At 45.9% G+C, this 26,639-nt stretch overlaps 1 protein-coding gene across 1 annotated transcript in view; it reads left to right on the forward strand.

The window, feature by feature from the left end:
* ccdc138 (coiled-coil domain containing 138) overlaps positions 1-26,639 on the forward strand; it is a gene marked incomplete at both ends in the record, with an annotated part of 49,503 nt that overhangs the window by 9,228 nt on the left and 13,636 nt on the right. Inside the window, 8 exons of the mRNA XM_083776846.1 lie at positions 586-663; positions 1,987-2,115; positions 3,723-3,869; positions 5,429-5,545; positions 10,395-10,578; positions 10,899-11,029; positions 14,383-14,572; positions 25,732-25,908. Coding sequence (XP_083632972.1) covers positions 586-663; positions 1,987-2,115; positions 3,723-3,869; positions 5,429-5,545; positions 10,395-10,578; positions 10,899-11,029; positions 14,383-14,572; positions 25,732-25,908 — 1,153 coding nt within the window. The remainder of the gene's footprint in view (positions 1-585; positions 664-1,986; positions 2,116-3,722; positions 3,870-5,428; positions 5,546-10,394; positions 10,579-10,898; positions 11,030-14,382; positions 14,573-25,731; positions 25,909-26,639) is intronic.

The following is a 26,639-nucleotide window of genomic DNA, read 5'->3' on the forward strand; positions in this document are numbered from 1 at the left end:
TACGGACATTCCTGATTGTAGGAGTGGTTGCACCACTCAAAAATCCCCCCTCCCCAGTAAATGGCAGCCCTGGGTTTGTGTCGTTGTGATTGGTGCATAAAACCCTGTCCCAAAATGACCTGTTGTTACTGACTGTCTGTTCTGTGTCAGTGATCATGACCTGTTGTTACTGACTGTATGTTCTGTGAAGGACGTCAGTGATCATGGCCTGTTGTTACTGACTGTCTGTTCTGTGTCAGTGATCATGACCTGTTGTTACTGACTGTCTGTTCTGTGAATGACGTCAGTGATCATGACCTGTTGTTACTGACTGTCTGTTCTGTGTCAGTGATCATGACCTGTTGTTACTGACTGTCTGTTCTGTGAATGACGTCAGTGATCATGACCTGTTGTTACTGACTGTCTGTTCTGTGAAGGACGTCAGTGATCATGACCTGTTACTGATTGTCTGTTCCGTGTTCAGCTAAATGATGTCAGTGATCATGACCTGTTGTTACTGACTGTCTGTTCTGTTCCGTGTTCAGCTAAATGATGTCAGTGATCATGACCTGTTGTTACTGACTGTCTGTTCTGTTCCGTGTTCAGCTAAATGATGTCAGTGATCACAATAAGAAGCTGGAGCTTCAGTCCAAGAGGGTGCAAGCTCGTTTGGACAACCTCCAGGTATTAAATACTTTACTTTATACGTTAGCTATTGGAAAAAACAGCAGATCTACTCAGAGCTCGTAGCGCCGCACCGAGTGCCGTGCTACGGGATTGGAGTAGATCTGCTATTTCTGAAGCAATTTCTGTTTCTGAAAATGTGGCGCGAATCTTTTGAATATATATTCAATCACAGCAGACGTTTTTTTAAAGGTATATTCAGTGATTTCACTTAATTCAAATATCACTTATTTTTTTGTTTTGTTGTGATAATCCTCCCTACTATAGAGGGTGCTGGCCATATAAGGAGTTCCTCCCTGTCCCCAGTCCCTGGGGGTCAAAAAACCTTAGGTTTCGTTTTTGACTCTCTATCCTGATTGGACGAAAGGCTGGGTCCCACAGCCAAAAACGAAACCTAAGGTTTTTTGAGTGAAATCACTGAATATACCTTTAACTCATAGCTTTGCTTCTGGCGGGGGGGGGTCCCTGGAACAACATATTTTCAGATGGGGGGTCATATATTAGTTGGGGTCCTTGGGGGTCAGATGGGGGGTCATATATTAGTTGGGGTCCTTGGGGGTCAGATGGGGGGTCATATATTAGTTGGGGTCCTTGGGGGTCAGATGGGGGGTCATATATTAGTTGGGGTCCTTGGGGGTCAGATGGGGGGTCATATATTAGTTGGGGTCCTTGGGGGTCAGATGGGGGGTCATATATTAGTTGGGGTCCTTGGGGGTCAGATGGGGGGTCATATATTAGTTGGGGTCCTTGGGGGTCAGATGGGGGGTCATATATTAGTTGGGGTCCTTGGGGGTCAGATGGGGGGTCATAAATTAGTTGGGGTCCTTGGGGGTCAGATGGGGGGTCATATATTAGTTGGGGTCCTTGGGGGTCAGATGGGGGGTCATATATTAGTTGGGGTCCTTGGGGGTCAGATGGGGGGTCATATATTAGTTGGGGTCCTTGGGGGTCAGATGGGGGGTCATATATTAGTTGGGGTCCTTGGGGGTCAGATGGGGGGTCATATATTAGTTGGGGTCCTTGGGGGTCAGATGGGGGGTCATATATTAGTTGGGGTCCTTGGGGGTCAGATGGGGGGTCATATATTAGTTGGGGTCCTTGGGGGTCAGATGGGGGGTCATATATTAGTTGGGGTCCTTGGGGGTCAGATGGGGGGTCATATATTAGTTGGGGTCCTTGGGGGTCAGATGGGGGGTCATATATTAGTTGGGGTCCTTGGGGGTCAGATGGGGGGTCATATATTAGTTGGGGTCCTTGACATGAAATAGCTCGAGAACAAACACATGCACGTATGAACGGTTTAGCCACGTTGTTTCTCTGCAGAGGAAATGTGAGCTGCGTGTGACGGCGCCACCTAGAGGCCGCGAGAACACGTGCAGCGCCAAGAACACCGAGGCGGGCGGGCTGTTGAAACGGGAGAAAAACGCGCCCTCTGGAAACCCCGGCAACAAGGTACAGTAAACCCCGGCAACAAGGTACAGTAAACCCCGGCAACAAGGTACAGTAAACCCCAGCAACAAGGTACAGTAAACCCCGGCAACAAGGTACAGTAAACCCCAGCAACAAGGTACGGTAAACCCCAGCAACAAGGTACAGTAAACCCCGGCAACAAGGTACAGTAAACCCCAGCAACAAGGTACAGTAAACCCCAGCAACAAGGTACAGTAAACCCCGGCAACAAGGTACAGTAAACCCCGGCAACAAGGTACAGTAAACCCCAGCAACAAGGTACAGTAAACCCCAGCAACAAGGTACAGTAAACCCCAGCAACAAGGTACAGTAAACCCCGGCAACAAGGTACAGTAAACCCCGGCAACAAGGTACAGTAAACCCCGGCAACAAGGTACAGTAAACCCCAGCAACAAGGTACAGTAAACCCCAGCAACAAGGTACAGTAAACCCCAGCAACAAGGTACGGTAAACAGTAGATGGTGCATTTATATAGCGCCTTTATCCAAAACGCTTTACAGAGAGAGTGCATTACATTCACCCATTCACACACACATTCACACACCTTTACATAGATTGTGCATTACATTCACTCATTCACACACACATTCACACGCCTTTACATAGGTTGTGCATTACATTCACCCATTCACACACACACCTTTACATAGATTGTGCATTGCATTCACCCATTCACACACACATTCACACGCCTTTACATAGGTTGTGCATTACATGCACCCATTCACACACACATTCACACGCCTTTACATAGGTTGTGCATTGCATTCACCCATTCACACACACATTCACACGCCTTTACATAGGTTGTGCATTACATGCACCCATTCACACACACATTCATACACCTTTACATAGGTTGTGCATTACATGCACCCATTCACACACATTCATACACCTTTACATAGATTGTGCATTGCATTCACCCATTCACACACACACATTCATACACCTTTACATAGGTTGTGCATTACATTCACCCATTCACACACCAATGGCGGCGGAAACCATGCAAAGGCACCAACCAACACATCGGGAGCAATCAGGGGTTCAGAGTCTTGCTCAAGGACACTTCGACACTAACTCTGTGGGAGCCCGCAGGGTTCGAACTGGGAACCTTGCGGTTTATCATCCGGCCACTCTACCGCTGAGCCACCGCCGCCCCAGTACACCGAGAACACGCCGTCTTCACACACAGTCAGGGTGTTTTGTGTTCATTTAGGGCTGACTATTATTCTGATCAGCTGGCTTTGACGTGATTGGGTTTACACTCCCAATGTGTTTGCTGAGAAAACACTATATACATAATTTAACCACCCCACACACACACACACACACACACACACACACACACACACACACTCACACTCTCTCACACACACACACACACACACACATGTTCATAAACAGGCTGGAGAAGCTTAGTAAACACTTACTCTCCGCAAGTCACACACCCTCTGCCAAATAACATGATGAATGGACGGCCTGCACCGCTGTTGTTATTGTTGTTGTTGGTTATGCTTAACCCTAATGACAATATCAATCACCGACCAGATCTTTATACCCCCCCCCCCCCCTAATCCCCTCAGGGCACGCCTGCTCCCGCCCCCCTGAAGCTCCTGGGCCTGCTATTGGACTGGCTGCTTGACGGACAGCCGTTCTGTCCACTGGCTGGAGCCGAGGGGAGCGCTCTGCCTCCGGAGGTCTTCTTGCACAAGGAGAGATGCTCCAAGGTGGTAAATTAGCACATTTCTGTTTTATGACAACAAGTCATAAAAGTCGGTTCTGCTAAATAACAGCGTTGTTTTTGGCAGCAAATGTTGATGTTTTTAACCCATTCTGGGGCGGGAACCCATTTTGGTGTTAGCATCATGTTATGCTTTAGCTATTGAAAAATAGCAGATCTACAAGCTCATAGCGCGCCACCGAGTGGCGCGCTATGAGCTTGTAGGTCTGCTATTAAAAATAAATAAATCAAAGAGCGACTGACATTGAAACATAGCTTTTTCAGAAAACTGTCAGGATGCAGAAGACATTTTTTTTAATCTGATCTCCGGTCAGAATGGAAAACTGTCAGGATGTAGGAGACATTTTTAGAATCTGATCTCAGGTCAGAATGGAAAACTGTCAGGATGTAGGAGACATTTTCAGAATCTGATCTCAGGTCAGAATGGAAAACTGTCAGGATGTAGGAGACATTTTTTTGAATCTGATCTCAGGTCAGAATGGAAAACTGTCAGGATGTAGGAGACATTTTTAGAATCTGATCTCAGGTCAGAATGGAAGACTGTCAGGATGTAGGAGACATTTTTAGAATCTGATCTCAGGTCAGAATGGGTTAAGGGCCTTTTAAACGGGGAGCGATAAAACGTGCTATAGTTCATTTTCAACCTTCAACGGTGGCTGTGGCTCAGGGGGTAGAGCAGGTCGTCCAATCAGAGGTGACTGTGGCTCAGGAGGTAGAGCAGGTCGTCCAATCAGAGGTGACTGTGGCTCAGGAGGTAGAGCAGGTCGTCCAATCAGAGGTGGCTGTGGCTCAGGAGGTAGAGCAGGTCGTCCAATGATCCGTGGGTCGGGTAGTCCAAATACTTGATTCTGATTGGCTGGTTACCGTCACGTGACCGGTGTAACCCACTCCTTCAATCACTGGGGCTACTTGCCGAGCAAAACAAGGAAGTGATGCGGCTCGCTCTGGTGGCGCAAAGCGTAGCTACTTTTGTGAATTCAATCGTTTTATGAGGTTAATATTGCTATATGTTTGTAACCGTTTTAGAAAAGCAATAAGCCACTCGAGGCCCCAGCTTACCTTGGTATTTTACAATCGCTGAGAGGGTAGCCTACGCCCCCCAGCCAGTGTAAAATACCCGGTAACCTGAGACCTCTCGTGGCTTATTGCTTAAATCTATGTAAAGCGCCTTGGATAAAGGCGCTATATATAAATGCACCGTTTACCATTTAACGTTGGATAGCCTTACTGGGGGCTTTGTCGCCCCCACGTACAGAGTTTGGTCTTGGGGACGTCGAGGAGTCATGCGCTGCGACGCGTTGAGAGCTTGTAGATCAGCTATTTTCGGGGGGGAAACCCAGCTTTCTTTAGCTATACTGGAGACGTTATGGATGTATGGAGACTTCGGAAAAAAAGCAATTCTCCTGAATACTGTCATGGAAAGGAGTTGGCATTTGTAGTAAACGCTGCATGCGTGGTCTGGTTTAAGGGCAGTTGTTTTACAGACGGGTAGAAGGGCAGCGGCTGAAGCCCCCTTTGATGTCTCTGTGTGTGCGTCCCTGTTGCCAGGTGTTGCCCCTGTTAGCCGAACAACTCCATCGGACGCCGTCCTCGGAAACGGCCCTCGTCCTCGGCCTCCTGAGGTTCATCTACTGGACTCTGAGACACATGGACACTAAGGGACAGGTACACTGAGACACTGAGACACATGGACACTGAGACACATGGACACTAAGGGACAGGTACACTGAGACACTGAGACACATGGACACTGAGACACATGGACACTAAGGGACAGGTATAGTGGACACTGAGACACATGGACACTAAGGGACAGGTACACTGAGACACTGAGACACATGGACACTGAGACACATGGACACTGAGACACATGGACACTGAGACACATGGACACTGAGACACATGGACACTAAGGGACAGGTACACTGAGACACATGGACACTGAGACACATGGACACTAAGGGACAGGTACACTGAGACACATGGACACTGAGACACATGGACACTAAGGGACAGGTACACTGAGACACATGGACACTAAGATACATGGACACTAAGGGACAGGTACACTGAGACACTAAGATACATGGACACTAAGGGACAGAGACACTGAGACACTGAGACACATGGACACTAAGGGACAGAGACACTGAGACACTGAGACACTAAGATACATGGACACTAAGGGACAGGTACACTGAGACACTGAGACACATGGACACTAAGGGACAGAGACACTGAGACACTGAGACACATGGACACTAAGGGACAGGTACACTGAGAGACATGGACACTAAGGGACAGGTACACTGAGACACTGAGACACTGAGACACATGGACACTAAGGGACAGAGACACTGAGACACATGGACACTAAGGGACAGAGACACTGAGACACATGGACACTAAGGGACAGAGACACTGAGACACTGAGACACATGGACACTAAGGGACAGAGACACTGAGACACATGGACACTAAGGGACAGAGACACTGAGACACTGAGACACATGGACACTAAGGGACAGGTACACTGAGACACTGAGACACTAAGGGACAGGTACACTGAGACACTGAGACACATGGACACTAAGGGACAGGTACACTGAGAGACATGGACACTAAGGGACAGGTACACTGAGACACTGAGACACATGGACACTAAGGGACAGGTACACTGAGACTCTGAGACACATGGACACTAAGGGACAGGTACACTGAGACACTGAGACACATGGACACTAAGGGACAGGTACACTGAGAGACATGGACACTAAGGGACAGGTACACTGAGACACTGAGACACATGGACACTAAGGGACAGGTACACTGAGACACTGAGACACATGGACACTAAGGGACAGAGACACTGAGACACATGGACACTAAGGGACAGGTACACTGAGACTCTGAGACACATGGACACTAAGGGACAGGTACACTGAGACTCTGAGACACATGGACACTAAGGGACAGAGACACTGAGACACATGGACACTAAGGGACAGGTACACTGAGACACATGGACACTAAGGGACAGAGACACTGAGACACTGAGACACATGGACACTAAGGGACAGAGACACTGAGACACTGAGACACATGGACACTAAGGGACAGGTACACTGAGACACTGAGACACATGGACACTAAGGGACAGGTACACTGAGACACTGAGACACATGGACACTAAGGGACAGAGACACTGAGACACATGGACACTAAGGGACAGAGACACTGAGACACATGGACACTAAGGGACAGAGACACTGAGACACTGAGACACATGGACACTAAGGGACAGGTACACTGAGACACTGAGACACTAAGGGACAGAGACACTGAGACACATGGACACTAAGGGACAGAGACACTGAGACACATGGACACTAAGGGACAGAGACACTGAGACACATGGACACTAAGGGACAGAGACACTGAGACACATGGACACTAAGGGACAGGTACACTGAGACTCTGAGACACATGGACACTAAGGGACAGAGACACTGAGACACTGAGACACATGGACACTAAGGGACAGAGACACTGAGACACATGGACACTAAGGGACAGGTACACTGAGACACATGGACACTAAGGACACTAAGGGACAGGTACACTGAGACACTGAGACACTAAGGACACTAAGGGACAGGTACACTGAGACACTGAGACACTGAGACACTAAGGGACAGAGACACTGAGACACTGAGACACATGGACACTAAGGGACAGGTACACTGAGACTCTGAGACACATGGACACTAAGGGACAGGTACACTGAGACACTGAGACACTAAGGGACAGGTACTCTGAGACACTGAGACACATGGACACTAAGGGACAGAGACACTGAGACACATGGACACTAAGGGACAGGTACACTGAGACACTGAGACACATGGACACTAAGGGACAGAGACACTGAGACACATGGACACTAAGGGACAGGTACACTGAGACACTGAGACACATGGACACTAAGGGACAGGTACACTGAGACACTGAGACACTAAGGGACAGGTACACTGAGACACTGAGACACATGGACACTAAGGGACAGGTACTCTGAGACACTGAGACACTAAGGGACAGAGACACTGAGACACTGAGACACATGGACACTAAGGGACAGGTACACTGAGACTCTGAGACACATGGACACTAAGGGACAGGTACTCTGAGACACTGAGACACATGGACACTAAGGGACAGGTACACTGAGACACATGGACACTAAGGGACAGGTACACTGAGACACTGAGACACATGGACACTAAGGGACAGAGACACTGAGACACTGAGACACATGGACACTAAGGGACAGGTACACTGAGACACTGAGACACATGGACACTAAGGGACAGGTACACTGAGACACTGAGACACATGGACACTAAGGGACAGGTACACTGAGACACATGGACACTAATAGGGGATTCACACTGAGACGGACTGAATCCGTTTCATTGGAACCGTTTCCGAATACGGTTGCCTGGTCCCCGATGGCCATGATTCACATTGCCCGAGATTCAACAGCGCACCCGGGTACACTTGCATAACACACTTTAATCCTCCTGATGACGGTGTGCTTGATGGCTGGCGCGCCCGGACACTGACCATCAACTGTGCGACATTGTCTGAAATAAATCCAGACACACTGAATTGCATTGCCTCTTTGGCTTTTTGCCGTTATACTACTTCACTGTCAGCCTGCCTGCTATTCACTGTGTCAGTCAGTTCTGTGCTCCAGTGTATTAGTTTGCTATGGATTCTACTTTAGCATTATTATTATTATTTTGTTTTACTTTGGAAACTGTGCCAAGCAAAGCCCAAGAGCCACGTGTAGTCCGCAGAATAAGATCAGCGCGCACTGCGGTGCTGCGTGTATACAACAGGAGAAGGGCGGCGTTGAGAAATGCGCTGGTGTTACGCGTCGTGCAGCGGCTGTCTTTTTTTTTGTTGACGCTTGGCTCGTCGACTAGAGATAATGTCACGTTCTTTAAAAAAAAACAGTCCACTTCCTTCTTTAGGTACACATGCATTCACATTGGAACGATCCGTATCTGAATACACTTCAACGGTCCAGAGACCCGCCCCCCATGCGGTCCCGGGGACGGTTGGGCGATCCGCTCCCGGGAACGGTACGCATCATTCACACTACCACAACATCTGCCAAGTGGTCCCGAGTGCGCACCCGGGACCATAGTGTGAATCCCCTATGAGGGACAGGTACACTGAGACACTGAGACACATGGACTCTGGCACACAGGTACAACCTGCCTAAGATCCATAAATACACATTAACGCAATCTCGCCACACCCCGCCTCTGCTGTCAGAACGTGAAAATCTGTCTTTAATTTTAATTTAATCCAGTAATTAAAAATAATATAGTTGGGTCTACTGTCAGCACAAGAACTGTGACTGCTGATGGGTCTAGATTAGAGAGATTAGCTCCAGTCAGTCAGACAAACAGAACGCCATCAATGCCCGGTGCACAATCTGCTGATTCTTAAACAAACATGATCAAAAAAGGAACATCGGCAATTACAATATAATTGTTAAATCTTCTAACTAATGCATCCCAGCAGCAAAATCACAGATCCCAAACACATTTCGTCACTTCTGGCCTCTTCGTCAACTTCTACGCTGACGAAGTGTCTGTGAATCAGGGCTGCTGTGTTGCATTAACAGACAACCCGGCATTAATCTTACATTCTGTGAGTTCTGCGTGCCGATCTGTAGGACTTCATATCGACTTCATATCGTTAACTTCACTCTGCGAAATTCCATCCACTGATACTCAAGATTGCATTGACTGAATACAAGTTAAAAACATAATGTATAGTGTGACAAATAAATCACCCCATGTGCATAAAGGCCTTAAATATATACTGCTGCAATCATCGCTCTTTTCAAACATAACCACACATTCTGTGATATTCTCTCAATTATTTTCTTCTTCAATTGCATTTTCGGGCGGGAACCCATTTTGATGCTTTAGCTATTGAAAAATAGCAGATCTACGAGCTTGTAGGTCTGCTATTTTTCTTTAATTGAAGAACCACTGACATAGAAACATATAGCTTTAGATTGTGGGGCCCTAAATAATATAGTAGAAGCGTTTTTTTATTAAGATTTGATCAATGTCACCATGTTGCAGACGCACAAATTATGAGCAAAATTGCCAAAAGGGCATGGGGTGCTCTAGCACCCCCTAGTGTCTATCTGTGCACGCCACTGGTCTACTGTATGTAAAGTGTTGACCTTTGTGTCGGCTACTGTATGTAAAGTCTTGACCTCTGGGTCGGCTACTGTATGTAAAGTGTTGACCTTTAGGTCGGCTACTGTATGTAAAGTGTTGACCTTTAGGTCGGCTACTGCACGCCGGTTTGTATCTGATGGAAACAACCCTGCGTGTTTTGGCGATGGATCTTCTAAAGTGAACAACGAAACAAAGCCAGATGCTACACACCTCAACACCGTCACATAACACTAAACCAAACACAGCGCTGTGGCTGTGTGGAGACGGCTTCTGCTGCCAGGTATCGATCTGGCCCTGCAGGCTGTGGCCTGGAGACGGCTTCTGCTGCCAAGGTATTGATCTGGCCCTGGCTGTGGCCTGGAGACGGCTTCTGCTGCCAAGGTATTGATCTGGCCCTGGCTGTGGCCTGGAGACGGCTTCTGCTGCCAGGTATCGATCTGGCCCTGCAGGCTGTGGCCTGGAGACGGCTTCTGCTGCCAAGGTATTGATCTGGCCCTGGCTGTGGCCTGGAGACGGCTTCTGCTGCCAAGGTATTGATCTGGCCCTGGCTGTGGCCTGGAGACGGCTTCTGCTGCCAAGGTATTGATCTGGCCCTGCAGGCTGTGGCCTGGAGACGGCTTCTGCTGCCAAGGTATTGATCTGGCCCTGGCTGTGGCCTGGAGACGGCTTCTGCTGCCAAGGTATTGATCTGGCCCTGGCTGTGGCCTGGAGACGGCTTCTGCTGCCAAGGTATTGATCTGGCCCTGCAGGCTGTGGCCTGGAGACGGCTTCTGCTGCCAAGGTATTGATCTGGCCCTGGCTGTGGCCTGGAGACGGCTTCTGCTGCCAAGGTATTGATCTGGCCCTGGCTGTGGCCTTGGAGACGGCTTCTGCTGCCAAGGTATTGATCTGGCCCTGGCTGTGGCCTGGAGACGGCTTCTGCTGCCAAGGTATTGATCTGAGCCCTGCCGACGCAGCACACGCTGCACCACAAACGGGTGCTCTGGACTCCCATTTAGGCCTGAAGTATTCCGAAAGAATATATATTTCAAAGATTTGTGCCGCATTTTCACGATTTTTCAAAAATAGCAGACCTACAAGCTCGTAGCTAAAGTATTACATAATGCTTAGTTAAAATAACAAAAGGGGTTCCCGCCCAGAATGGGCTACCACTAACCCGTGATTTTTTTTGTCTAAAATGCGTTGAATCGATTCTAATCAATAAAAAAAATCTAAAAGTAGAAATTAGTCCACTTGCCGGAATGTGAACCCGGACATATTGAGTATGGGTCCCCAGCAGGGGGGCAGTCAGCCAGATATTTCGTGAAGCCTCATTTGAAATCGGTAGTTCATTATAATGGCCTGTTGTGGCGCTGGACTGGACCCAAAAAGCCCCATAGCTCCATAGAGGCCCATGTATTTTGGCCCAACTTCACCTAGACTGTATTACCTTAATAAACATGGTCATGAATACTTTCTTCTTCCAGTCACTAGTTTAAAGTCTCATTTCTAATGTCATAATATTCTTTTTGGAAAATTATGGTCCCATTAATTAAAAAAATGACCATAAAGAAAAAAAAACATCGCGTATGTTCTGAGGGGAGTGGCTACCGTTACAGTCTATGATCGGGATTCCCCTCCCACTCGAGTCAAAATAAAAACCAACGGAGAAGAAGGGGGGAAGTCCCGCCTCGTTGTCTGGGCAGCCAATGGCCAGCTGGTCCAAAACGGAGCCAGCCAATGGCCAGCTGGTCCAAAACGGATCTAGAAAGATGGCGACTTACAGTGCAGGAATAACAGGCTTCATTTTACGTCCATGTTAGACCCGGCGAACGCTTTGTCCATATTTTTTACAGTCTATGGTCCCCAGCATATGTTGGGCAATTGGTATAATAAGCTGGGGTACCAATGCCAACCTACAGTATATAACGCAAGTAGAATGTGATGTGTCAAATTAGGGGGTTTTCATGATTCTGAATCCATTGCAACCATTAATTTTGCACAAAAAAACACTCGGACATAGGCACTTGCCCAAATCACATTGCCTCATCACATTTTTGATTACGGCTATGGCCGTTTTTTTCATGCAAAACTAATGCTAACACCTGCATTAATTTCTACTTGCAAAACATAGATTTCAACCTTTCTACTAATTTGTACTACTAGGACTAAGACTAAAAAATATGTTAAAAAAAATAAAGTTTGATGAAAAATTTATAATAATTATATAATAATATAATAAATTAATAATTTACATTTTGGGGATATCTTTCACAATAATGAATCAAACATGTTCTAGACATTCTAATGATCACTAAAAAACATTTATTACAATTATTTTACCTAATTCTATTAGGGTAAAGGTCAAAAGTCTTGACTTGAAAAAATGTTCAAAATTGCACAGACATTTTTTATTTGTGTGAATTTCAGCCTCTGTGGGGGGTATTTATATGCAAATATCATGACCAATGGCATTGAAATGGCATTGCAATGACGTTTAGGTGAAAAAAGAACATAAAAAAAATAAAAAAAATAGTAATTAAATAAAATAAAATTGTTGCTAAAAAGCAACGCTGGGTCTTAGAGGGTTAAAGACGTTTACGTTGTGGACAAAGCCAACTGGAGTTGGGACACATCATGACAATAAACACAATGTTTTGGGACGAGCAAATAATTTATAAGAAGAAAAACAAAACCAGTGTTGTAAACCTGCCTTTTTTCCCTTCTTCTTTCTAATTATTTGTTCGTCCCAAAGCATTGTGTTCATTGTCATGATGTGTCACAACTCCAGTTGTCTTTGTCCGCGGCGTAAACCGCCTTTAAATAAATATTGTTTGAAAAGTCTTTTTGGAAAATGAACGGGGGAATTATTTTCCGGGGTCTGGAAACTAGGGGTTCGGGACTGCGACGCTCTTATCTATAAAGGGTCCATTTGGTTACCAACTCTCTCTAGCTGGGGACCACCTGGAACCCCCCCTCCTCAAGGACCACCTGGAACCCCCCCTCAAGGACCACCTGGAACCCCCCCCCTTAACCCATTCTGACCGGGCACCCATTTTGGTGTCAGCATCATGTTATGCTTTAGCTATTTAAAAATAGCAGATCTACAAGCTCATATCGCGCCACCGAGTGGCGCGATACGAGCTTGTAGGTCTGCTATTTTTTTTAAATCGAAAACACTTTTAGAATCTGATCTCAGGTCAGAATGGGTTAATAATGAAACTGTCAGGATGTAATAGACATTTTTTTAATCTGATCTCAGGTCAGAATGGGTTAAGGACCACCGGTGGTCCACGGACCACTGGTCGAAAACCACTGGGCTATAGAGAAAGATCCCAACAATGTACTGTACATTGAAAAACTATCCACTGGGCCACGGATTTACTGCAAAGACCAAACCCACCTCCCCTGTGGTCCACACCCCCCCCCCCCCCTCTCCCCCCTGCCAGTCAAGCCACGCGGGACCCTCTGGACCCTCGGTGTTTGTTTGTCAGTCTGTGTCACGGCCGCATGCTGGCCCGTTTGATGTTTTGAACTGGAATCACATGCAGGCCTTATTGCTGCAGCATGTGCTCACTTTTAAGAAGGCCCAATATGCGCCAGCACACGCACACACACACACACACGCACACGCACACACACACACGCACGCACGTGTGAGCGCGCGCACACACACAGACGGAGGAGAGCGAATCCAAACCTCATCCCCTGTGTTTCTATTCTAGCTATTCTAGTTTCTATTGTAGCGCGAGTGGCGCGCTACGAGCTCGTAGGTCTGCTATTTTTTGAAAAATCGAAGAACGACTGACATATAGAAACATGGCTTTTTCAGAGAACTGTCATTTTCAAACTGTCATTTTTAGATTCTGATCTCGGGTCAGAATGGGATAAATGACTTGCAGAGAAACCACCATGTCCTCATGCATTTAGAAACGGATACATTTCCCCCTCCGCCGGCCGCGCTACAGACTTGATCTACAGGCTTTATTATTTAGTTAGTGAAGTTTGGGGAAGGAGCCAGAAGAGATGGAGTGTGTGTGTGTGTGTGTGTGTGTGTGTGTGTGTGTGTGTGTGTGTGTGTGTGTGTGTGTGCAGTACACCTCCAATCCGATGAAAACCAGTGCTCGTATGTTTGACAGTTCTATCGTTACTCTGACTTACAGCAAGTGCGCTCATGCATTTTATGTCCTGTCCATTGTGTGTGTGTGGTGTGGTGTGGTGTGTGTGTGTGTGTGCGTGTGTGTGTGCGTGCAGGCTGTGGCGTTATCCTCCACGTTGAGGCGTTTAGGGGAGGAGGTGTCTCGTCCCACCCCCCCCACCCAGTCTGAGGAGACGGACGGACCCCCCCACCGCCCCCCCCACAGGACATGTCCTCTGTACCGGAGCCCCTGTCCTCACACACGTGTCCTCGCCATTCTCATCGCTCTGCGCACCGTTACGCAAGGTACACACACACACGCACACATTACAAATTACAATTAATTACAATTAATTTTTACAAGGAAACAAATATAACGGGGTTGACAGTTCATGTTCACTTAAGGATACACATGGCCCCTCCTCCTCCACACAGACAAGCTGCCTATAACAGCCCAAACAGAGCTCAGTATTTGGCTGCCTATAACAGCCCAAACAGAGCTCAGTATTTGGCTGCCTATTACAGCCCAAACAGAGCTCAGTATTTGGCTGCCTATTACAGCCCAAACAGAGCTCAGTATTTGGCTGCCTATTACAGCCCAAACAGAGCTCAGTATTTGGCTGCCTATAACAGCCCAAACAGAGCTCAGTATTTGGCTGCCTATAACAGCCCAAACAGAGCTCAGTATTTGGCTGCCTATAACAGCCCAAACAGAGCTCAGTATTTTTGCTGCCTATTACAGCCCAAACAGAGCTCAGTATTTGGCTGCCTATAACAGCCCAAACAGAGCTCAGTATTTGGCTGCCTATAACAGCCCAAACAGAGCTCAGTATTTGGCTGCCTATAACAGCCCAAACAGAGCTCAGTATTTGGCTGCCTATTACAGCCCAAACAGAGCTCAGTATTTGGCTGCCTATAACAGCCCAAACAGAGCTCAGTATTTGGCTGCCTATAACAGCCCAAACAGAGCTCAGTATTTGGCTGCCAATTACAGCCCAAACAGAGCTCAGTATTTTTGCTGCCTATAACAGCCCAAACAGAGCTCAGTATTTTTGCTGCCTATAACAGCCCAAACAGAGCTCAGTATTTGGCTGCCTATTACAGCCCAAACAGAGCTCAGTATTTGGCTGCCTATAACAGCCTAAACAGAGCTCAGTATTTGGCTGCCTATAACAGCCCAAACAGAGCTCAGTATTTGGCTGCCTATAACAGCCCAAACAGAGCTCAGTATTTGGCAAGTTGTTTGGCTTTGCTTTTTGTCATGCCAGCTTTTCTTATAGGCCACTCATGGTCAGTTTATGCACATGGCCCAGGCTTCCGAATATCAGTATGGCAAATCTACAGCGATACCCCAGGTTTGTTATACTTCCAAGTAATGGTTGATACTTAGAATATTTATCTTGGAATGCCTGGCCCATGTACAAATCAAAGGCACACACACACGCACGCACACACACACACACACACACACGCACACACACACACACACACACACACAGCTGTTGGAGATAATCGTCCCGTGGATGGATAGAGGCGCAGTGAATAAATTCCAATGTCAACGAGTTGTTGTGCAAATCCTTTCACAGGTGCTTTTATCGATGGAAAATACGGCATAATTCACGACCGTCCTCTCGGAATACACCGTGTGATCATATGTGTGGTGGACGTTGCTCCCCAAACATGGCTTTTCGAAAAACTACAAATCATTTTTTATCAAGATATTTTTACGACCACACTCACTCACTCACTCTCGACATTAAACCTTTTGGGGCGGGAACCTCTTTTGGTGTTAGCGTTATGTTATACGCTTTAGCTATTGAAAAATAGCGGATCTACAAGCTGTGGCGCGCTACAAGCTTGTAGATCTGCTATTTTAGAAAAATCCTGAACATGTGGCTCAAAGCTTTGAATATATATTCTTTCAGAGCGAACGTTTTTAACTCAAATCTTTGCTTCTGGGAGCGGGGGGGAGGGGGGGTCCCTGAAACAACACATTTTCAGATATTTCAATTTCATATATTTATGGGGGTCCTTGACATGAAATATTGAGAACCACTGATACAGAAACATGAGGTTTTTCAGAAAAAAATTACGTTTACATAATTCTTTTAAATTTTGACGTCAGGCCTAAATGTGTTAAAGCTATGTATTCTCTGTAGTGGATTGAATGGTATGAGATTTCACGGCACGGTACATCTGACCATAAGACCACGTTCTATAGGATTTCACGCTATACTGTACATTTACCCCCAAACCAGAAAGTATTTAGCTTTTGAAGGGAAAATATTTCTTCATGGAACTGAAGCTGCTGTCTGTGTGTATCTGTGTGTATTTCCCTGAAGCTCTCATGCACTAGCATTGAACGGAAAATAGGGTTAAAGGAGAATTTCGGACTAAAAGGCTTTCTTAAAGGGATTGTGACATTAAAAAAAAGGTTTTGGAATTTTTCTTGTTTTTTTTAGGTTTTCTAATCTCAATTGCACCCAAAAAACATGAACTTTTAACATTCAGTAGATTTTCTGTGATCTGGGGTTTTCTGGCTCAAACAGGTGCTCTGATTTGCCGGCAGTAAGTGACATCACTTACTGCAAATCCCATATATGTCAATGGGATTTGCCAGCGGATGTCACTGTTTCACTGTGTTGCCTGTTTTCATTGTAGCTCAAAAGGCCCAAAAAACCCCAAAGAAAACTTCAGACCACAGAAAATCCACTGGATGTTCAAAGTTCAGGTTTTTTGGGTGTAATTGAGGTCATAAAACCTAAAAGAAAAAAGAAAAAGTAAAAGAAATGAAAATGAATGTCATAAAACCTTTAAATGGTAAACGGTGCATTTATATATAGCGCCTTTATCCAAGGCGCTTTACATAGATGGTGCATTACATTCACCCATTCACACACACATTCATACACCGATGGTGGCGGAAACCATGCAAGGCACCAACCAGCACATCGGGAGCAATCAGGGGTTCAGTGTCTTTGCTCAAGGACACTTCGATACTAACTCTGGGGGAGCCCACAGGGTTCGAACTGGCAACTTTACGGTTACCAAGGGAGGACGTCTGGGAACGTTCTAGGGATTCCAATCGAGGGATGCAGTGTACACGTCCTAGCGCATCCTCAATGATACCAGGCGAGAGAAGAATATTTCCTTTTTTTATTTTTCAGTCCGACTCTCGGCCACCGCCCTTCGCGCTCTAGGGTCATATTAGCTTACCGTTGACTTAGCCGTTGGCGCGGCAGAAAGAATGCCTCGTCTCTCCTAATCCAGGGCGCTCTCCGTGTTTTTGATCTGATGGATATGCTAACTACGTGCTTCATTTCTGCTCCTCATCCGCCTCTCTCTATGAACCATTTCTTTCTGGCACCCTAGAGCTCCTATTTTGAAGGAATCCCGGGAATGATTGTGTTAACCCATTCTGACCTGAGATCAGATTCATACGAGGTTTCCACTGGACACACACTGGTTCTGATTAACCCAATCTGACCTGAGATCAGATTCATACGAGGTTTCCACATGGACACACACTGGTCTGATTAACCACATTCTGACCTTAGATCAGATTCTAAAAAATGTCAGTCGCTCTTCGATTTTTCAAAAATAGCAGACCTACAAGCTCGTAGCGCGCCACTCGGTGGCGCGCTATGAGCTTGTAGATCTGCTATTTTTCAATAGCTAAAGCACAACATGATGCTAACACCAAAATGGGTTCCCGCGCAAAATGGGTTAATGAACTCTAAGCATGTACAATAGGAACTGTAGCTGCCCCTCGAATTGTGAATGAAGACGAAAAATCGATGGTTTCAACGGGTGTTTATTTCTCTGAAGAAGCGCCATTCGAACACCGTGAAAACTATAACGTGGAATAAATAAATACTTTTAGAATCATACATTTCATAGTTTCGCTCAACAATAAATCAGTGCATTAGATGAATCACTTCAGTAGACAATCAATAAAAATGGTTAAAGTTATGGTCAATTATAAGGTGTATAATGGTCAATTTAATGCAGTGATACAAAACTCAATTAATGCGAGACAAAATGCACAATAACCAAATATACAAGCCAAAACTGAATGCAGAGACAAAATACAATTAAACCATAACGCACTCAAATGAAACAAACAAACACTCTTGTATACCTCGCTCCGCCTGTCGAGGGTGCTATGGGCTGGAAAGGCCACCTTGAGCATGAAAGAGTCACCACATAGCTGGCACTTTATCCCATTTTGCGCGGGAACCCCTTTTGGTGTTAGCATCATGTTATGCTTTAGCTATTGAAAAATAACAGATCTACAAGCTCATAGCGCGCCACCGAGTGGCGCTCTACGAGCTTGTAGGTCTGCTATTTTTTTTAAACCGAAGAGCGACTGACATAGAAGACATTTTTAGAATCTGATATCAGGTCAGAATGGGAAACTGTCAGGATGTAGAAGACATTTTTTAGAATCTGATCTCAGGTCAGAATGGGTTATACACCAAATCAGACAGACACTGGGCACTGGGCACTGTAGATAATATAAATGTAATCAAGTCCACTGAAGCTACACTTCTTGATAGTTCAACATGACCAAATAAACAGTGTAGTCTACAAGCATTTCAATGATATCAAATTAACTGGGCAAACATTATCATACCATATGGCTCTGCTGCATCTCTCCCTGTGTCACTCTGGCTGAGTGTGGTGAGTGGTTCTGAGGTGAGTGGTTCTGAGGTGAGTGGTTCTGAGGTGAGTGGTTCTGAGGTGAGTGGTTCTGAGGTGAGTGGTTCTGAGGTGTGTGAAGCTAACGGGCTTCAGCTAGATATGTTGGTAACAGGAAGTGTCACAGTACAAGTAGGCCAAAAGACAGGAAGTTTCAACATAAGGTAAACCAGAATGAGCAAAGTAAATAACAAATCACCTTCAAACTAAAGAAAACATTGAAGTTAAAACCAAGTGTCACAGGCACTTACAGGAACTATGTTACGCTCGGAGTCGTGCGTAACTGAACACTTTATTTTCTTATACGGCGCAGTCCTTCAAGTGGGACGTGCGTGTGGAGGGGAGGGGGAGGGGGAGGGGAAGGGGCCGCCGCCGTCGTGTCCGTTTGTGACGCAAGTCATTTTTCCGTCTGCCGCTGAAACAAACGCAAACCTCAAAACGGTCCTGTTTACATTTTTGGGGGGATTTTTTGCTACATTTTGCTGCCTTTTTGGCCTCAACTCACACGCACGGCCGTGCTCCGGCAGAGCTCTGGGGGTTCATTGAAGTGTTTGAAGGGCTCTGATTGATTTGTTGTTTTATGGTGAGCATGGTGAACGCACTGGCATGGCGGTATAGAGGAGGGTAATTAAATTAGGGGGCACAGGCGGGGGGAGGGGGGGGGGGTGTTCTTGTCTGGGTTTTTTAAGAAGCTGCCCGCCCGGGCCAGATACACATATCCTGGCTAAATCTCTGAGGCATCTCAACTGGCTACGAACCACACACACACACACACACACACACACACACAGCCCTTTTCCACATTTAACCCATTCTGACCTGAGATCAGATTCATACGAGGTTTCCGCCGGACACACACTGGTCTGATGAACCCATTCTGACCTGAGATCAGATTCTAAAAATGTCAGTCGTTGTTCGATTTTTTTCAAAAATAGCAGACCTACAAGCTCGTATCGCGCCACTCGGTGGCGCGATATGAGCTTGTAGATCTGCTATTTTTCAATAGCTAAAGCACGACATGATGCCAACACCAAAATGGGTGCCCGGTCAGAATGGATTAAAGACTATTTAAAAAGATACAAAATAAAAAATTACTAATTTATTTATTTATCCCATTCTGGGTGGGAACCCCCTTTTGGTGTTTAAAGCATTTGGTTATGCTTTAGCCATTGAAAAATTGCTAGTTTTTTCATTAGAAAGAAGAAAATAAAGGCACTGAGACGACACTATTTTTTTTTTTTTTTCTTCTTATAAATTATTTGATCGGCCCAAATTATTGTGTTCATGTGGTCATGATTTGTCACGATCCGAGTTGGCTTTGTCCGCGGCGTAACCGTCTTTAAATAAATACTTTAAGAAAAGCCTATGGGAAAAATGCATTGAGATTCATTTCCTGGGCCACTCGTTCTGAAAGGGGGAGGGACTGCGACGCTCTATACTTTACCTGTACCGATATACTGTACCTGTACCGTTATACTGTACCTGTACCGATATACTGTACCGATATACTGTACCTGTACCGTTATACTGTACCTGTATACCGCTATACATGCACTGGCGAGCTCTTACAAACGCTGTGCTTTCTGTAGAAAACTGCGGAATGGATTAATTCATTAATGAACATCACATTTCCACGTCACTAGTGATTTGCTCAAAGGTACCCGGGGATGGCGGGCTGCGGAGGGGAGGAGGGTCAAGTTAAATGTAAACCCTTTGCTTGTCATGTAGCGTTCTGGCCTCTGCTCTCCATTCGTCACGGGAGATGCGAGTGGACAGCCGGGGGGGGGGGGGGGGGGGGAGTTTGACCAGCGTTTAACCCATTTTGGCCTGATTAAAAAAATCGTGTTATTGAATTAAATCCGACAGTTTTCTGAAATACCTCATGTTTCTGTATCAGTGGTGCTCAATATTCCATGTCAAGAACCCCACAAATTGATATGTAATTCGCCACCGACCCCCATCTGAAAACATGTTGTTCCAGGGACCCGGCCCCCAGAAGCAAAGATTTGAGTTAAAAACGTTAGCTGTGAAAGAATATATATATATTCAAAGAGTTGCGCCACATTTTCACGATTTTTGAAAAATAGTAGACCTACAAGTTCATGATCTACAATCTATGAACTTGTAAATAATAAACAGCGCCGTAGCAACCGTCCCATCCCCCAGACGTATAGTCTATGCATCTCTCTCTCCATTGACAAACAGCCCCATAGCAACCGTCCCATCCCCCGTATAGTCTATGCATCTCTCTCTCTCCATTGATAAACAGCCCCGTAGCAACCGTCCCATCCCCCGTAGGGTCTATGCATCTCTCTCTCCATTGACAAACCGCCCCGTAGCAACCGTCCCATCCCCCGTATAGTCTATGCATCTCTCTCTCCATTGACAAACAGCCCCGTAGCATCCGTCCCATCGCCCGGAGGGTCGGCCAACCTGAGTGTGTTTCTATATAAGGCCCAATCCCAAATGCCTCCCTCAAGCCCTGAGCCCTGGACCCTCATTGACTTTAATGACGTCAGCTGTAAGTGCTTGAGGGTGAGAGGCTGCAAGGGCTCCAAATTGTTCTGAAAGAAATGGGACAGCACTTTGAAGATGAGTCCGCCATTCATGACACTTTGCATCACTTTATACAAACTGTCCTCATTCACAGCCAGTGCCTACCTACATGCTTGGCCTATTTATACATGTCTATCATGTCTATTTCAGTATTTAAGATGATCGTTTTATTATTAGTTTAATAAATACACTTTCCTGTGTGATATGAGTTTTAATATTCATATATAATAATATGCATTATACATTTTCAAAATTTCATTTCCATATTATTTTACTTTGCTCATTAGTCATTTCTCATCATGTTTCCCTTAATATTATTATTGTTATTAAATATATAGCCTATATCCTTCCATTCCGTCTCCTTTTGAGAACAGTGAGAAAGCACTATTGTGTTTGTTGACATTCTAATCGTGATACATAACTAATTTGCATACCTAAATGATTGACGTTCGGAGGATCCCCCTCATTCCACTAGTAACGCTATGAACTGTGGGTAATTTATTTGCCAAAGTCAGCCTAAAGTCAGCATCGACGCTGACTTTGGCAAAGGGCACATAAAGGGGCGGGGCTGAGCCCTCACTGACTTACCGATTTCAAATGGGACATCCCTCAAGCCCTCGCAGACTTCACATGAACGCGCAGCTAAGTCAGTGAGGGCTCATTGAGTCAGCAAGGGAGTGGATTGGGATTGGGCCTAAGTGTCAACTCTACTTTCTGTCAGTGGCGTTGCCAGGTTGGCTCGGCGTTGCCAGGTCTGGATTGACGTGAAGCTGGATTGGGCATAATGGAGAGATATAATTCTTCCCCTCCAGCACTCCATCTCTCTCACACACACACACACACACACACACGCAGCCACGCGCGCACACACACACAGGCACGCACACACACACACACACAGGCACGCAGCCACACACACAGGCACGCAGCCACACACACAGGCATGCAGCCACACGTGCGCGCGCGTGCGAGAGCGCAGGCTTTCTTTATCCCATTTTGGGTGGGAACCCATCTTGGTGTTAGCATTATGCTATGCTTTAGCTATTGAAAAATAGCAGATCTACAAGCTCATAGCGCGCCACCGAGTGGCGCGCCACAAGCTTGTAGGTCTGCTATTTTCTGAAAAATCGAAGAACGACTGACATAGAAACATAGCTTTATCAGAAAACTGTCAGGATGTATAGAAGACATTTTTTAGAATCTGATCTCAGGTCAGAATGGGTTATATTTTACATCATAGGTACCGTTTATAAAGATAAAGAGGAAAACCAACCTGACTCCCAACAAAAGGGAGAAAAGCTTTTATCTTGCGTCGGGTGTAATGGAAGCCGAGCGTTCATGTGGGTATCGTTCAGCCGTCTGAGGTGATCTGAGAGCCGGGCTTTGGGTTTGGACAGGTAGAATGTGTTTTTAACGGGCCGCTTTGGTTCAGAACGGACCATTAAAAAAAGATTAAGAAGAGTGCAATAGTCTAGTCCTGGGATGGGAGTTGGCAAGGATCTGTGTGTGTGTGTGTGTGTGTGTGTGTGTGTGTGTGTGTGTGTGTGTGTGTGTGTGTGTGTGTGTGTGTGTGTGTGTGTGTGTGTGTGTGTGTGTGTGTGTGTGTGTGTGTGTGTGTGTGTGTGTGTGTGTGTGTGTGTGTGTGTGTGTGTGTGTGTGTGTGTGTGTGTGTGTGTGTGTGTGTGTGTGTGTGTGTGTGTGTGTGTGTGTGCTGTTTTCGTCGACTAAAACCAAGATAAAAAATGTTCGTCGACTACATGTTTTCACTGACGAAAACTAAATGACCAAAAACTAAGACTAAGGCCCTTTCCCAATTCCTTTTTTAACCCTACCCCTCAGCCCTTGCCCCTTCCCCTTGTCCCTACATAATGAGTGTCAAGGGGTAGGGAGATAAATCATCCCCCTAGGAATTGGAACGTCCCTAAATATTGAACGTCCCTTGTAGAAATTGATATACAACCTGTTCTCAGAAAATAGATGATCTGCAAGCTCACTACAGGCCAGTGGTCCCCAAACTTTGATGGCATTTCTGTCTGTATATTGTAAAATCAATGTTAATTAACTCTGAGAGTGTACAAACTATCATTTAGCCCATAACCCACTTTGGAAACTACCCTCCATTTGATTTAAGCTGTAGAGATGGAACGTAAATATAACATTGCTGTGGTTATGATGAAATAAATATATTGTAATTTTGTCTCATGTTGGTAGCCCATGTATGTAATTCAGCTAGATATAGCTCATTCTGACACCTTCTCAACAGTTGTACCTGATTAATTGATTATTGTTTGTATAGCATGGGTACAGATATATATACAGGGTTAGAAAAAGGAAAAACAATTTACAGTATAGAAAGAAGGGGCTGTGGTCACTGTTCATTGTTTTTAATATCATTAAGAACAGAGTAATTTTCTATCAATGAAAATGCCATCGTGATTCATCTCCATCCAATGTATAGTCTGCACGGCAGCTTGCAATCTGTTCTGTAGCTGGTTTTCCTGGGGGAAAAAACAACACCATTGCTAATTAGTTATGTAAGTTTTGCAACTTGTGGGGATTAGCTTAACATTGGTCATGATAAAACCATAGCTATCACTGCAGCGCGAGTAGCCAACGTTATGCAGTGACAGCGTTATATAGGTACAGTAGGCTATTTCACGGCTTTTAAGAGCTCCAAAACTGCAGAATGTTGACATATCGTGGTCTGGGGGGTCGGACTGATGCCTGCTAATAAGCTAGCTTGCATCCGTGTTGTATCACCGGCGCACCGGCGATAAATAAAAAAGAATAAAGCGCCGATGCGGCGCCAAATGAATGGGTAACGTTGTATGAATGCAACGCCGTATCATATCGTTAGTTCACGTGAGGTAACGTTAACCTTTGCTAGAGATTGCGATATTTTTGGCGATGCAGATTGTTAATACATTCAAATAATATTGGTTATTATAATATTCTTCCATAATAAAGGACATAAAAGGCTTCTTACCTCGTCCGCCTTTCAGCCCTCACTGCCCCTCAGTGATGTTGCTCCGTTTGAAGTCCCGTCGAGATATCCCTTCAAACGAAGGGGATTCTAGCCCTAACCCTTGGCCCTACCCCTCGCACCAAAGACAATTGAGATAACCCTTCCCCCTCACGTGAACGCGCATAAGCAAGGGCAAGGGCTAAGGGCCAGGACGAAGGGAGGAATTGGGATTGGGCCTAAATATGCTGACAATTTCGTCAAACAAATAAAAACTAGACTAAAATGTTAGGAAGGGACTAGTGGACAACAGATCCATGTATAAGTCATTTAAAAATTAGCTGCATGCTGAACATAGCCGATCTACAAGCTGTGGGCTTGTAGATCGGCTATTTTCAGCAAGTGGAAAAAGCTGTCATTACGACAGCAATTCAATTCAAAGGGCTTTATTGGCATGAGAAAACATACGTTTATGTTTGTTTATGTTTGTTGACAGCATCAAGGCCCGCCGAAACACATTTTGTTCGACTAAATCAACTGTAGATTTAGTCGACTATGACTAGACTAACACTAAAACATTCCAGGTGACTAAAATGTGACTAAAACTAAATGAAAACTATTCAAAAGACTATGACTCAAACTAAAAAACAAAATTTGGCGTGCGTGCGTGACCGCTGTTCCCTCTCTCTCCTGTCTGTAGCTGATGTCTCTCTCTCTCCTGTCTGTAGCTGATGTCTCTCTCTCTCCTGTCTGTAGCTGATGTCTCTCTCTCTCCTGTCTGTAGCTGACGTCCTGTCTCTCTCTCTCCTGTCTGTAGCTGACGTCCTCTCTCTCTCTCTCCTGTCTGTAGCTGATGTCTCTCTCTCTCCTGTCTGTAGCTGATGCCTCTCTCTCTCCTGTCTGTAGCTGACGTCCTCTCTCTCTCTCTCCTGTCTGTAGCTGATGTCTCTCTCTCTCTCCTGTCTGTAGCTGACGTCCTCTCTCTCCTGTCTGTAGCTGACGTCCTCTCTCTCTCTCTCTCCTGTCTGTAGCTGATGTCTCTCTCTCTCTCCTGTCTGTAGCTGACATCCTGTCCCTCTCTCTCTCCTGTCCTGTAGCTGATGTCTCTCTCTCTCTCCTGTCTGTAGCTGACGTCCTCTCTCTCTCCTGTCTGTAGCTGATGTCTCTCTCTCTCCTGTCTGTAGCTGATGTCTCTCTCTCTCTCCTGTCTGTAGCTGATGTCTCTCTCTCTCTCTCCTGTCTGTAGCTGACGTGCTGGCCCTGGCGCTGGCCAGCCTCCAGGGGGAGCTGGCGTGCAGCGAGCGGAGCCGCGGGGTGTTCCTGCGTCACGGGGGCGTGTCTGTGTTACTGTCGCTGCTGAGGGCGGGGCGCGGAGGCCTGGCCACGCCCACAGACGTCCTGATGACGCTCGCCACGCCGTCCCGTGAGTCCAGACGTCTGATTGGTTGATTGATTGATTGATTGATTGATTGATTAACAGTTTGCATGAATTACAGTACATTTCAAGCACAAACTCAATACAAAGACTGTTAACTGTGAGTGGACGACCCAATTAAGCATTACACTTGTTTACAACAGGGTCCACCTTGTTCAATTCATCAAAACATTTAGAGACGTACAAATAGACACTTCTATGTAGTTAAAGAACAGAGCAGGAATTTATTATAAAGGAGGTAAAAAGGGGAAAAGAAACATATACAGTGAGGGGAAACGGGTAGGGGGGGGGGGGGGGGGCAGTGGGGGGGGAATTCAGATTTTCCGGGGGCCAGTTTTTGAACGACTGACATAGAAACATATCTTCTTCAGAAAACGGTCAGGATTTAGAAGACAATTTTTAGAAACCTGATCTCAAAATGGTCAAAACGGGTTAAAATGAACTATAACAAACTAAATACATAAATATCGGTATTCATAATCGATTAGTTTGATTGAACTGTTGCACCCGATAGAAAACCTTTCATATTTTTTTGATACGTTGCCCTAGAGAAGAACACTGCTCGCCTGCCACTCGTCGCTCTCCGGAGATTTACGGGCTGTCGGCCCGGACACCATTTACCTTGATTTATCCCCTTCTGAACGGGAAGCCCGCGCGTTATGGTAGACTTTATAGCTTTTAGAAAAATAGCAGATCTACAAGCTCGTATGGCGCGGCAC

Source organism: Protomyctophum parallelum (assembly GCF_964188405.1).
Source record: "Protomyctophum parallelum genome assembly, chromosome: 11".
NCBI classification, from domain to species: domain Eukaryota; kingdom Metazoa; phylum Chordata; class Actinopteri; order Myctophiformes; family Myctophidae; genus Protomyctophum; species Protomyctophum parallelum.